Raw genomic sequence first — 15,572 nt, forward strand, 5'->3', positions numbered from 1 at the left:
GACGAAAGGAACGAACGAACGAACAACGAACGAACGAACTGAGGTGCAAGGTGTGAAAGGAGGTCTGTGTCGTCTTGGATGCTTATCTGATGAAAAACTCGCTTTTATCATGACGAAGGAAAAAGGTGAAAATGCAACTACAGCGGCTCATCCTCTTCCAAACTTGAATTGTCGCACTTTCAGTTGAGCCTTGCCAACAAAGAGCGCATAATTTGCTCACGTTTCACTCGGGAACACTCTCTTAATGAAAGTGGATTCGTTTGAAAAATAAGTCCTTCCTCGCGTCCCGGCAGAATTGGACAGTTCAGCCAGGAATCGGATTTTAGAAGACATCTAGCACTGTGGACAATGTTTTCAAAAGTAAATTCCCGAACTTAAGGGGGCAGGAAATCGGTAAACACACGGTGTTTATCAGTAATGATGAACTACTACGGGTAATTACCTAGGCAATAATTGGGAACGCCTGTTGACAGACGCCAATGAAATCACCCAAACGACCTTGAGTAGTGCCTCCATCGGGAGCATCGGGAGCATTCGGAGCAGCACTTACATTCGACCCGAAGCTCACGTTTTCATTCATCTCATTTCCCGGTTCCTTCCACATTCGTGGACAAGCGTGGGTTGGATTGAAATGCAAATGACCCTCTTCTGATATTAAATCTTTTTCAACAGGGATGAAGTTGATGTTGCTGGCACACCTCTTTTCCTTGGGAAAAAACCTGCCAACAAAAATGGTCCAGATTTGCTAGCTCCCTTTCTTCGCTTCTTTCCTCCTCCTTCTCCTCCTCATGAGTAGTGTACCTTGAAACTCCAACGAGTCTGGTTCGAAGATCGGTTATTGAATTCTCTGACAACCTAATCCAGGGCGAGGAAAGGGGATCACTGGCCAAGAGCCAGATATACGTATAAGCTATATGGACTGTATAGACTGTGCGAAAAGGGAGTAATCTCCCCATGAAGGTGGGTTTCGGGGATTTAAAGAATACAACCGAAAAGAAGAAGTAAAGTAGTACCCGAAAAGGCGAATGATGAGGATGAGAAGAACGAGGAGGGGGAAATCTTGTTCGCTTTGTGTGACGAGGAGACGGGTCCTACTACTACGTACAACGTCAAGAGCTACTACTCCTACATTAAGGAAATTAAAAACTCGCGGACAATGAAAAAGGATTACCTCGTGTTGTGACAACTCGACAACACTTCCATTTCATTTCAGACTTCAGACTTCAGACCTGCTGACTCTCTTGGTTTCACTCGAGAAAATGCTCGAAGCAATGCCAAACCTCTTCATGTTCATCCAAGCGTCTGGATTTTCAAAACGATCTTTTTTTTTTGCAATTACAAATGAAACCGGTTCGCTCTCAGCATCTCCGACGCTCATTTATCACAATGAGCATAGAGTATGCAAGTACGTTCTGTTTTCGAAGCCATGATTAAAAGCAGCCAGCAATTGACCTTATTGGCCTGCCATAATTCTTCAATTCAGGTGGCAGGGCAACCCTTCTCCTCCTCCTCCTCCTCCTCGTCCAATCCGTGGTCCATTTCTCATTCCTGTGGGTGGAAAATCGCTTTGGCAGTCCGATGTCTAGAGTTCCAATGACAGAGGAATGAAATTCAGGACCATAGTAGCTAAACTTTTGAAGGCCAATGCGTTGGAAGGTGTCCGCTATTTGGTGCTTACCTCCTTCGAGAACCCAAGAGGCAAAATGGAAAAATAGAGTAATGAACAGAGAGAAGAAGAAGGATTTGGGCGATCAAGCTTAGTGCTTGAGCGAAGTCATTGGAGAGCAATATTTTAATGTGGAAATGGGCCAAGCAATTGCTTTTAACCGGCACTACGTACAAGTAGCAATCGACATTGATGCAGGTGTCATTGGCCAATCCTAGTTAGAGAGCAGGACATTAGCTTGAACCTCGACCTACTATTATTCCCTGGCAACCACCTCCATGGAGTATTTAGCTTGAAGGTTCCTGAGTTATGGCTTTCCAACTCGGTCCTGGGAAGATTTGCTTCAAGCCAAGAAGAAATGATTTATTTGCGTCTACTCAACACCAATTGGTCTTGGAGGTCGTTACGTTTGAAGTTACGCGGGTCCATAGGTGGAACAGCGGAAATTGTTTAAATTTCTTGGCTCGATTTATGTATTTGAGTTCAACCAGAAACATCATTTGTAGCGTTGTTCTTCTGTCACAAAGTGAATTCGAGTCAAAGGTATAGAAAATGCGCCCGTTGTCTTTGGATGGAAATTGCGCCCAAAAACAAGATCATATCATCATCACTCTCCCTCCACCCTTTCAAAGTGAATGAGCACATGGATGATGCTGATGCCAATCATCCACCTGTGCCACTGATTCGTATCAACATCAGTGACAAAATCAGAGAGCGAACGAGAGAGGGGTCAGAATGATTTCATCTGCCTTCCAACACCTGACTGACAAGCTCATTTCATGGCCAGACAGAGCACAAAATACTACCATAGTCTGCTTATGCTAAGTCATTCAGTCACCTTTTGAATCGTGATCCGACCCACCCAAATTGGAGATGGGGGACATCGATATCTGACCTGGAGTCCTTTTGCAGAAGAGAAATGCTAACCATGTCCAAGGGGAAAAAACCGATATTTGAGTCCCTGGCTCAGGGCTCGCCGGTTGGAAGAAACCAGATCCAGGTCTGCCAGACAAATAAATTGAGCTCAACAAACAAATTTGTCGCCTCGTCTTGAAGAGATTTACCTTCATCTCGTCGTGGGCCTAACTGAGCTGAATGGGCCTGTCATAGACGTTGAGCCAATCCCGAGTCGCCGTCCAAAAAGTAAGAACCCGTCCGAAGTTCACGTTTGCTTGGAATGTCTGTGAATGGACAAAGGGATCATATTCACGTCTTTGAGCTAGTAGGTCGGGCGGATTCAGGAGACCTAGGCCTTCTGAAGGGATTGTCACATCCATCTGCTGGCTGCATCATTCAAGGTTCTAGTTGGGATGTTATACCTCAGGAAAATATAAATCCCCTTTTTCGTCGTCGCTCACTCTCTTGTAATGCTGTGTATATTGTGTATATTGTGTAGCAAAGCCGGTGACAGGTGTATGAGATAGATGACACCCAAGTTGTTGTTGCTTTGTGAGGAGGTCCAACTTGAACCCTTCTTCCTCTGAGAACTTGAAGTAAAATGCCTAAGAAAGACAAATATGCTTTTTATATCCAATCCCGAGCAACGGATTCACATCACGTTCGATACCCTCAAGATGGCAAGCAAATCTCGAGTCAGAGCACAAGGAAGCTCAACTCAACTCGCATCTCATCTCGCCTTCACCTTCGCCCCACTCCTTCATCAGGGGAGTGAGCCACAAAATCAGCTAAGGAAGGGGAGAAAAGAGGCCTAGCGCCTGGATGAGGCGACCTCATCAGGCTTCAAGCCATTGATAGTGCTATTGGTAAATCCTGAGGCGAGACTTCTTACCACACAAGCTCTAGTGAGGCAGTGCTTGCTAACACCCGGAATGTTGCCGTCCAGTCAATTGATTGGTCATGGCTTCACACTGACCAGTCATATACGGGACCAATTTCCTTTGGAGCCGAGTCCATGGATGACTCATTTCGAATGAATTTACCTACATCCTACCGACAAACGATTGTGTCCATACGGGACGTCCAGCGAACGAGTACAAAAGTGGTAGCGAGTCACTTTGGGCGGTAACGGGGATATTGGGCTCATAAAGAGAATGGAAGCGAAAGATTCGATTCATGACATTGGTTGTCATTTGGTCGGGCTTACTAGCCCACCAACACAATACGGATCCGATCCAGAGAGCGGTGGAAGTGGGATATGAGACGTGGTAGTGGCGGTGGCGGTGGCAAACTGTCTCGATTGCACTGAGCACACAAAGATAATGGTCTCTGGTCCCCAACGATATTGGCAACCACTAAATTACGGGACATTTACGTCATGTGATGAATGATGCCTTCACTGGTCTCGACAGAACAGGGTGTTCCACGAAAACGTGATCCATTCGAAACTGTTCCCCGGCTCTGCTGCATTCAGGACGTACAGTAATTGAGTCGCCCTCTAACAAAAGGTTCCAAATTGTGGTTTTTGCACTAAAAGCTAATTATCTTAAACATGAAATAGATTATGCAGAAAATTGGTGCAGCACACTCGTGAGTCATGAATTGAATGAAAATATGCGATCCAAGTCGAGATTTTAGTGGATTGGCATAATGAAGAAGACAGAGAAAGCGACGAGAACCATTGGACTTGGCTTTGTTAGTAAGCTTAACTGCTTGGATCAAGACGAGGAGGCAGACACAGAGAGCAGCAGAGAGAGCCAGAGAGGAGTAAGTAAGCAGGATGGATTTCGGGTCTCCAAATATTGAGGCTCCCTCCAATCAGGGACACACCGTGCACGAAGTGTTAGGACCAAGAACCCAGAGGATTACCGGTTTGACTTGTGGAAGGCAAAAGACGAAGAAGACGAGTGAGTGCCCAGAAGTTTCACCTCGGTAAACAGACATCTTTCAGGGGGATCACGATCAAGACAGGCTTCCAAACTGGATTTCGACTCATCCAAAAGTGCATTTGCAGTCTGTTCCGAGCCCGACATTCCGAGAACTTGGGTAATAGAGCACAGTATTCCCCTGCTATTGAAGTACAATCAAGGATTTCGGGATAGGTTCGAAGGCTCTGTGACATATTTTGTGACAACGAGGAGCTCATTTGGTCATGCTCATCAATTCCCATTTCTCCTCTGCGGATGATGCCAATCAAAAAAATCCTTCCTCCTCCTCCTCTTCCTCCTCCTCTTATCCCAAGTAGACTTGAATGGGGGTCGTGCAGTGGTCTACTCCGACATGACGTGTCGTACTCATACAATAATCAAGTTATTGATTTCCTCATTCGCCATCGCACGATTACAATGACCGGTATTCTCCGAATTCTCGGCCCCTGACAAGCACTCAAGCAGGGGGCGCGTCCTCCCTTCGAGCACGTGGCTATCTTCCAAAGGGTTGTTACTCAGGTCCCCATAGGGAGGAGGACCAACTGGAGGAACAGGAGAATGCTCAGGAGGCAGAGAGGGACAGAAAGTTTTCGAAAGAACACCACCCGCCTTTGGATCATGATCACCATCATGATGATGACAATCGTGATGGAACCCAGTCGCTTTACTAGCATTTCCACCCCACGTCAAGTTATATTCAAGAATCGTGTGGACTAACGTAATCAGGTGTAGCTAACGAATCGCTAATCAGCTTATCACGCCTCCGCCTGGTTTCCTTCGGATGAATCAATAAATAAAACTGCAGCTTGGATTAGATGTATGGAACCGGATGGATGTTCAATAATTGGGCCTCGCTACACCCAGGACTTCATCAATTGACCACCCCCATGAGTATGAAGTTTGTATGATACTAACTTTTTGGAACAACTGAAAAAGAGCCAAAGCTTTGCCTTGCGGTGCCAAACGGGTTGACAGAGCAGGAAAGACATTATTCAGTGAACCTGCGCATTCTTCGATCAATAACAACAACGATGAGTACGCAGGGTCTCTTGGTCTCTTCCAGCCAGATGTAAAGGGAATATTTGAAAGGTTCATCGCTGCTGCTGGTACGGTGACAAAAGAGAAAACAGCGTTGTTGTACATAGAGTCAACCTGGACGACCGACTAAGAATAAAGGGGGAACTGGTCTACTCAACATGCGTAGTCTGAACAAAAACTTAACTTGCAAGACCTTCAGATAGAAAAAATGCCAAAACGGAAAACCTCTTGAAGACCCCAAGATGACTGAAGGTTGGATAGGAAAACACCAATCCTTAATCTATAGGTAGCGCCAAATAAAGTTTCTCGTGTCTTTGTCGTCCGCTCATCGTGCAATGGCTGATGAGCGCCAGGAACTCAGGACAGATGTTCCGTTAATTCTCGGTCCATTGTGTTATGGGGATTCAGGGATAAGGCGACAAACTGTCTGCCAAAGTAGCACTCTACGTACAGAGGATCCAGTATGCGAGGTCTTCCCTCACGATGTGTGTACATGTACAATTGGAGGAAGCGAGTGACAGTTTTCGGGAATCTCGTCGCCTTTGCACTGAATATGTAGCGCATTAGTTAGCCGTGTCCAGCGCGCTACTTCCACTCTTCTGAATGAGACCGCTTACTTCTACGCACGGAGCGTTCCGTACACACTCCGATACCTTGTTTCAGTGGATATGGATGGCTCTTTGGGGGATTTTTAGGCTGATTGGCATACTATTTACCTAGAGGATTTGGTCCCATAGGGATGGATCGAGATGAGGCGAATTTTCCCCCCCATACCAACCCATAAAGTAAAAGAGCAGCCAACGAACGAGGGCAGTTGAGAAATCGGTGGATTGTAATGGACCATGTTGGTGATGACACTTAAATTCATAGACAGAGTGGAATGGAGAAAAAGGGGGGGGGGGTCTCTTAGAGCATGTGGAAAAAGAAACTGTCCAAACCAGAGTTGACGTTTCATTTCAAGAGCCCAGTTGGAATATGGAATGGTTGCTGTCTAAGTCAGATTGACAATTGTTATTGAAGGCGAAGCCAAAAAGTCATCGATTTATCTCGCAGACCCACAGACGAAGACGATCTTGCGGGCAAAACGTGTCGAATCAAAGACCCCTGGATTGACGGCTCAAGCACCTCCCTGAAGTTTCCGTCAATTGCTGAAAGCCTTGGCTGCATCCAAGTGCTATCCATTCATTTTATCGACAAGTTCCTACAGTTCCACCACCACTACTACAACTACTGCTACTTCTTCTTCTTCTACTACCTACCACCAATACTTCTACCCTCAGCAACACCGTGTTCCAGTCCTTCTTGAATGACCAGGTCCACCGTCTCTCTCACCTCCACACGTACACCCTTCTAGACCGACTTCCTACTCTCATTCTTTGGCCTTAGTTTTTCTTCCCTCTTCTACGAGATCTCATCCTCTACCCACTCCTCTGCCCCTACTTCTGCTTCTTCTTCTTCTTCTCAATCTCCCTCCAGTATTCTCCGTCCGCCTCTTCCCTCTTCTCCTCCTCCTTTCTTACTAACTTCCCTCCTTCGTTCCTGGCTCCTTGGTCTTCGTTGGCCTATCCGTTGGTCTTCGTTGGCTTGGATGGACTGAGATTGCAATCAGACTTGAGCATTGGCTTCTCAAGCGCTCCCTTGGGCGTCTTAGTCCAAAACCAGTTCACTCGACCACGTGGACAGCGTACGTAGTACCACTACTTCTAAGAGAACGATCCAGACCTCTTCCTGTGAACCCCTGCAAGCCTCTTAAGTCCTTCGGGTGGTCAAAAAATAAAGGTGGTATTTTGGGATCGAACTGTGAACGGAGAGGTTAAGAAGGCTAGCCGGTTTTCTTTCCTGGATGGAGGAGAGGGAGGAGGGGTACTCGACTGTGTGCTCGTTCGTAAGTACTCGTACGTGTACGTGTATACACTAAGAAGGTCGGCTAGCTGTCGAAAATATTTTCGACCAAACACGTTCGCAAGTGTGGAGACTTACCTAAGAAAGACATGAAAGAGATCGATGAAGGTAAATGATGCGCCGTGGTGGTCCCTTAGTTTACACGGAACAAGGGGAATAAAGGGGGGGGGGACAAATGCGCCAGATTTGCAGCTTAAGCTTGACTCGAGCCAAACATTTGACACCGGCTAATCACGGCGATGAGCAGATGAATTTCAAGCTCTCAATCTGCGCTCGTTTTCACCCTACCTACCTATCCATTCCGTCGGGTTGTCCTCGCTACCTGGCTGAACCCACTGAGAAGGCAAAAAAATCACTAACAATGTCATATCCTGAAACTGGCTGCCCTGGCTTCCCAAGAGAAAGGGAGAGAGAGAGAGAGACACCTGCCCAGTGTGTTTGGTCGAGTTGGAAAACCATTGAAAATCGGAACCCCCAGCTCAACATTCATCGGCACAGATATACCATATCGTACGTACCTAAGCGGATGATCCATCCGGCACTGCCTGGTTGTGCTGGCCGTCGCTTTTATCACTACCAACACCACCTTCTCGTCCTCCTTCTCCGGTTCTTTCTCCCTCTGCATTGAGGGAATAAAGGTGCCCGCTTTCGATTGTCAACTCAAACAATAGATTTCGTGGAGGCATAAAGGACGAAAAAGAAGCAAGCGACGAATAAGAACCCCAATGTGCTTGTGGATGGATGGTTACCTACAAGGTACCAAGGTAGGTAGGGAGGTGAGTCGTTACTAAATCACGCTTCCATATGCGAGTGTGCATGCGTGTTCAGTTTAGGCACCCAAAAGGTAATGTGAGATACTTAAAGTGGCTATAGAGACAGATTTATTCGTTCCCATTCAATGCCGGCTGCTTGAATTGACATGAAAGGTAGTCAAGCCCGTGCAGGATCCTTGATTGGAGAGGTAGGGAGTCCTTTTGAGCCTTTTATGTGAGCACAGAGTGCTCGTATTCGAATGAGTAGTCTTACTCGTCTTTGTCTCCACGCCAAAGAATTAGAGATCCCTCGATTTGTACCCAGCTACACCCGCCAGCAGGATGGAAGAGCCCCACATCAACGTCAATGAAAGCTGGTAGCCCCAGACACCCATGGGTACATGGAGGCACAGCTTTATTCATTGGCGTGGAATTGATTTCTAGGCCATGTTTACTTGCTCGACTTTCGGGCTAGGTACGTCTCTACCGCCGTGATAAGTTTGCTCTAAATATATGCACCCTCTGAGAATTTACCTGAGATAATAATAATGTGAATGAAAGGAACGAGTCTCCCCAAAACCATTTCAATCCCCATTGACTCGGATTCGTCTCGCTCCTCAACTTGTCGCCATTCTTCCCAATCCTCGAAAATTTAAATACGCAATGATAAGCCACATTAGATGGGGAAAATAACGGCTTATTTTTCAATTCCTTAAAGGTGAAGTGTTTGAAAAGATCCTTCGTCTTCATTTCATTGTGTTCCCAAGTATCAAGCAAGTTGTTGTAGAAATTCCACCATCCACGACTTTGACTAATTTTGATCCTATCATTTTAACCACCATGATGTAGGCCAAGACAGACTCTACCAAGGACAGCCTGTACTTATGCACAGTAGACGCTCTGTACGTACGCGTACATCTGACATCCGTACATAATCAGTTCAGAAACCGGTAAGAGTGGTGGTGATGAACTCGGATTGTTTGGCTTTGGGATTTCAGGATAATTCACCCTCTCGTTCGTTCAGTGCTGTGCTCAATGACCAGGATAGGTATGCCGTTTCTCATGTGGACAGGCTCATCTCATCTCACTCACTCACTCACTCACTCCATCTCGTTCGCTCTGTCTCTCTCTGTCCGAATTCGATGTTGAAAAGCGGGTATAATCCTGAAAGGATGTCGATCCTCTCTCAAAGCGAGAAAAACGAAGAAGAAGAGCGAGAGAGAAGCGCACTATCACATTTCCAAAAATAGCAGAAAAAAATACAAACTCCCACATTCTGCACACCTCAGCCATACTGTTTCTATCTGCAGCTCGTCTACCTGTATTTGTGTGTGTTTCTGAGCGGTGGAATGCTTAATGGACTCGATGCGTTGCATTGAAGTCCCGATGCCTCTCTTCTCGCGTTTACCTTGACAGCTTTTTAACCTTACAAACAGTTTTTGTCTCGCTCAAGGTAGCTTCGGAAATGGAGACAAAATCTCAAAAGAGAGCAAACACTTTCAAACATGACAACTTCAATCAACGACACTCGCATTGTGTCAACAGATCTCTCTATTTCTCTCTCTTCTTGCCCGCCCAAACTTGGTTGGAACGTGGAACAAGAGAGTAGAACACGAGACTCGCTCAAGGGAAAGGTGTGGACCAAACCTTCAACGGACTTGAGCACCTGGGATATTCAATGGACCTGGCCTTCCTACCTGGATCGTCGTCGAAGGAGGATGAAGATAGTTTGTCATGGCAAGATGATGGTCACTAAACGATGTCTCATGTCACATGAACGAAGACGACAACGACGACGACGACGACCTCTTCTTCTTCGCAGGAACTTTATCATCAAAGTTCTCGAATTTCTTCCGAGTCAGTGAGTTAGCTAGCTAGCTGGTATAACTGACGTTCCTCTCGTTCATCTACCCAGGCAATCAGGCATGTGACGAAGAGTTTGTAGTTATTGTTCAGGTGATCTCTTACGCCTCTTTGAAGCCAGACCCAGTTCATTAGAACCGGAGTGATCATAAGGCCACCACGTGTACTTATTGCTGAACGGGGAACAGAGCAGCTTTGGAAGAGAGATTGCGTTTTTACTGGTACTAACGGAAGACTTGTTGCGGAAAACAAATGCATCCAAGCTCCAATCTTCCAGGCACAGGCAGTCAGTGTTTAAGGTGGCTGAAAGATGAGCTGTAGCACAGGCCTTGGCCAAGGTGAGTTAAGGTAAATGAGACGACTCTGGGCTCGACATTTGGTCCAGTTCTCCTATGTTGGGAGAACTAATTCAGATAAGTAATCCAGGTTCGTTGCTTTCGAAAACTCAATGCATTCTCGGTCAATGGAGCGAAGAGGAGTGAATATGGGCCAAACAAGACCAGATCGGACCAGACCACAACAGTACCAGAAAGAAAATCCCTCGTCGAAAAAAGAGGACCTAATGAACCTTTATCCTCGGGTCTGAAAGCCTTCACAAATTGTTCCCTAATCATCACAACTCCATTTACTGAGTGTACGTACACTATGGTGGTGTAGGTACCTTTGGATAATGCACATTAGCCTTTCTTTCTCCCCTTTTTCCTGTCGGTCGTCCTCCTTGTTCCAGGGATTCCATAGTACTATGTACAACAACCCCTCCATCCATATTCTTCTACCTATTTTCCAGCGCAAAAAGTTGCCATTAGGCTTGAATACTAGCATTGTTCCCTTCGCTCTTCGAATGAGATCTCTTTTCGAGCGCTGCTCACAGTCAAATCGGACATGACAAGCTCTGTCTCTCTACTTGTCTCTCTCATTCTCTCATTCGTGTTCTTCTGGAGTCCATATTCTATCCAACATAAAGGATTCCTGCTCATGAACCGAATTCCCTCCTTCTCGCTGCTCTTGACGACTTCCAGCCTCAGCTAGTATGTACTTGAGTGTTCCAACAGCCAGGTAGAAGGAAGCCTCTTGATGCTGGTGCCTAGATTTCTGCCCAAAAATCCCTGGAGCGTTTTGTCACGTCCTCCACCTTGATGTCAGAAGGGCTTCCCCTAAGGATGAACATTGTGTTGTATGCTCCATGAAACTCGCCACTCGTGGTCTTCTTCGCTGTGAGCGGAATTGTACCTACTACCAATAGCGTATACACTATAGAAATACAGTCCTACTCTACATCTGTACTAGATTGTACAAGTAGAAGGCGCTTGTTATGTCTGTGTGGAACGTACATGTGAGTGAGCATGGAGAAACAGACGAGAGAGAAATGCTTGTTCGAAGACTACTACGTTCATTCAAGCTTATGGGGACGCTGAGGAGTACTACTGGTGACTTTGGAGAAAGGACCAATTCGAAAGGTAACGAGTGTTTTATGGAAATGAAAACCCGAGAGCTATTGCTGCTGCTCTGTGCTCGGGATTTGTCTTCCTCTTGTTCGCTCTGTCTCGATCTTTCTTGCCCCTGCAATCAAGATGGGAACAAATCTGGTGGAACACATCCCGCCACTCACACTCTTCACATCCAGCCAGATGGCTTCAATTCAGAACGCTTAGCTTTTTGCAATTTCAGGCCAAATTCTCTGCAAAGAAAAGACATATACGCCTTCACATTAAGAGTAGTGAATTGCCTTAAAGGGCAGAGCTTGGAGGTCCAATCCTTCGTGGAGAGATGAGCTCCATCTCTTTCCGATGAGGATGAATCTCCTCCCCAACTCGATTCGTCTCAGAGTCGGGCTTTCAAATCGTCCCCAAACAAATGATGTTTCCACACAATGGGTCGCGCGTGTGGGTTTTACCTTTTGAAGTGGCCCAGTAGGTGTCCATATCATCCTCGTCATCCAACGTGGTGTACTCGTTATTGAAATGACGTGGCAAAAATGGGAACACTTCCCGACTTAGATAAGCCAACCAGTTTTGTACTACAAAGACGGTGTTTCATTAGAGTCTAAGTGCTCGTTCTCACTTTTTTATCTTCTTGGTTTCGGGTCTATCAATAAATTTCAAACTCAAGTCATGGAAGGTGTTGAGTTGGATCTCTAGCTTTTTACCTTTTTTTCAGAGTTAATATAGGTAGGGAACGACAGGCGTTTGGGGACCAAGAACCCTGACCCAATGGTATGTGTTCCCAGTATTTTTTTGTTCCTGCTCGGAAATGCCATTTACTAGGGCTTACCGATAATCGTTGCTCACATTTATACCTCGGAGCGAAATGGTCGATGGACCAGAGGCACCGTACAACGAACAGCCCTTCCAGTTCATACTTGTACCACGCAGCCACACCAGCATCGAAACAAAAAATAGATCCCCTTTTATCCCATTTATATTGAGATTGGAGGAGACCTTTGAATCAGGAAATTGCCCCCGGGATGGTTGGTGGTTGAGGCGGGAAAAAGAGTGAACAACGTGAAGATCAAATTATTATTTGTCTGAGCTGCTTGAAGCAAAAACCATTTGTTACAACACCTCCACGAGCAAGCAGTGAGCTCATCCAAAGATCTCGTCATGATTGAACCGTTCTTGAGCAATCCAATGGAATTCTAACCTGAGACCTCGAGGCCAATGCCGGCCCAGGGTCATTAATTCTGAAAAGTTCCCCTGCAATCCATTCAATTCAACAACTCTTCGCACTAACCTAGCAAGATCCCATGGTCGATCAAACCACCCGACCAACCAACAATCGTTAGAGACTCTCGTAGTAGAGCCTCAAACCTCCTGCTTCTCTGATGCAGAAGAATTTCCCCGAGCATGAACAAGCACGAGCCAGTCGTCGACGTCATCGTCCCCGTCGACGTCCTCGTCATCATCATGGACCCCAACCAGAGCAGCAGCAAAAGTAAGGGGAAGAGGCTACCACGAGGTGAGTGAGTGAGTGAAAAAGAGAGGGAGGAAATCTTCCTGGGTCGTCGTACCTCCATTGTCGGATTTTTCGGAAGCAAGTAGGATGGCTGCCTAGCTGACTGGATGGCTGACTGGTTGGTGGGTGGGTGTGTGGCTTGGTTGGTTGATCCAGCGATCTTCTTTAAAATTCCACATCACTTTCGGATCGTGCACCGTCATTTTCCCCCGAGTTGAGCAGGAAATCCTTATAGCGATTGGCGCCCGAGCGAGGTGATGGATTGGCTTGGAACCTCTGCAGCATCGTGTTCTTATTCCTTTGGAAAGCAATACGAGCTGCATAGTTTTAAATCAAGTCAGGTCGTCCATGAAAGTGAAATCATCTGCACCGATCTAAAATCTGGCGCAGATCGAAAAAGGCAGGGATCTCAAAGCATGGACGGGACTGACCATTCCCTCCGTTAGGCTGACCTTTTGAGGCAGGTTGATTACTCTTGGTCCAAGGGCAAACTAACAGACTCTCAATGGATGATGATGAACATTGTGGTCACAAGCCAGTGGAAACGAGACGAACGTCAACCTTTAGGAGAGCTCAAATGTGCCCAACGTTCCGGCCAATCGATCGACCAGGGGGAAATCGACGAGGAAACACTGGCACACTCGCGGCAAATCTGATTCATCATGATCATCATCCCCTGACATCGACTCCATTCCGTGCACATGGTCACCATCGTCGAGCAAAACAGGCGGAGACGGGTAGTTTCCTTTGCTTTCGGAGAGAGACGGTGTGACAAGGTTCACGGGACAGAATAACATCATTGCCTCTGCGGCGATCCCTTTGGCTCGAAAGTCCTCTTGCCACAATGATCAGTAACAGTAACTACAACCACAGCAACAACAACAGCAGTAGTGGCAGTACCGTCGGCAGTAGCGAGAGTACCTCCTCAGCCCAAAAACTCGAGCAGTATCAACGTGTTTGACTGGGCACAGATCAGCATCCTCACACACATACACACACGCATGCACACACACATACACACACACACACATATGCACACAGAGAACAGTTCATCTCTCATCATCCGGCTTCTAGCGCACAATGGCTAGTACTACTGTATAGTAGCGTAGTATCTTCTTTTCCTTTGACTCACTGACTGATTCAGGATATAGACCAAAGGGAACGGAGAAAAGGGAGAACGAGATGGAGAAGGAGGAGGAAGGCGTATTCTGGCAAAGAATGCATTCAAAACATCAACCCACCCACCGCAACAAACCGACGGTGGATAATGCTCTCTGGCCGGTGGAAGAAAACCCACTCATTGGGCTTCACTGGCTAACTATGGATGGAGTGATGGGTAGCTCAACGGGGACGAGAAGAGGGCCACTCAATTACTTTGACTAAGAAAAAGACAGGTTTGTGGCAAAGAGTGAGGCTGCTTCCCCTTTTTCCTTCTTCCAAGATAAAATAGCCTATTAATGATGAGCCACCTTTCATCGAACTTGCGTCGATCGAAAGCCCTGGGTTTCTCGGCGATTGCCTGCATAAAGCAACCTTTGAGAAAAGAGAACAAGAGCCAATCAATAGTTATTGCTTCATCATGGAACGCCGGTTAAACGCAAGGCATTGGCCACTCTCTGCCAGTAAAACAAAAGCGATTGGAAGCCAGGTAGAAGTGAGATCCACCAATGGGAGGAGTCAAAACACAGGTAGAAGATATTTCTATCGAATCCCATGGCTCTTAGACATTTAGGAACCTCGAGAGCTACACAACCAAGCACGCTGTTCGATGGTGGTGATGGTGGTTGTTGTTATTTGTGTTGGTGGGCATGCGGTGGGGAATCGTGATGATAAGGACTGGTTGCGACTTACAAGGAGATGGGATCGGCATGACTCTGAATACCATCTCGGCTTCACATTCGATCATTGAAAAGTGGGAGTTATTGGATTTGTGGGTTGACAGGTTACGTCCTAACTGTCATTGGTTAGCAGTGGGGGATTGATTACGATTGAGAATACGGTGGAGGTGGTCATACATTACGAGGTGATTGGGGTCATTTGACTATGAGATGAATGAATGGATAGATGCACGGCTACTTTACTTCATATATTCATATTGTCGGAGGCGGCTTGAGTCAAGATTTGAACATGCGAGAGGTGCTTACCAGTTTTCCTCTGAGGTTTGGCCTGTTTCCTGCGGCCTCCGTTGAGGAGACATTGTTGTGCCGAGGTGATGACCATGGGTCGGGTTTGACCTCGCAAGCTCGAGTTGTTGTTATTGATGTTGTTGCTGTTATTATTATTATTGGTGGGGTTCACAGTTGCAGCGGCGTTGGGTGCAAAGGTAGCCATGCTTGAGTAACATTCAGAACTTAATACACTTTTGTTCGGTGGTAAGGCTCAAAAACACAAAGATGGATCAAAAACAGAAAAAATGGAGAGAGGAGGACGGGAGAATGACAATCAAGCAGGTGAACGCGGTAAAGGTAAGGACTCTACTAATATTGGTGGTGTTGCCTTTTGGGTTTTCTCATCTTTTCGCGCGGATGATGATGGCACCNAAACAAGGTCAATATTGGAATGCGCGAAAGGAGC

At 46.5% G+C, this 15,572-nt stretch overlaps 1 protein-coding gene across 2 annotated transcripts in view; it reads right to left on the minus strand.

Moving 5' to 3' along the window:
- Positions 1-15,471, minus strand: part of LOC131888936 (zinc finger E-box-binding homeobox protein zag-1-like) — a 50,492-nt gene extending 35,021 nt beyond the window's left edge. The window contains exon 1 of one of the 2 annotated variants that reach the window (XM_059237897.1): positions 15,143-15,471. In XM_059237897.1, coding sequence (XP_059093880.1) covers positions 15,143-15,329 — 187 coding nt within the window. In that variant the 5' untranslated portion in view covers positions 15,330-15,471. Of the gene's footprint in view, positions 1-9,880; positions 9,940-15,142 lie in introns of those variants that run through there. The other variant, XM_059237906.1, reaches the window with a different exon arrangement.
- Positions 15,472-15,572: the final 101 nt, after the last annotated feature.

Source organism: Tigriopus californicus, chromosome 1 (assembly GCF_007210705.1).
Source record: "Tigriopus californicus strain San Diego chromosome 1, Tcal_SD_v2.1, whole genome shotgun sequence".
NCBI classification, from domain to species: domain Eukaryota; kingdom Metazoa; phylum Arthropoda; class Copepoda; order Harpacticoida; family Harpacticidae; genus Tigriopus; species Tigriopus californicus.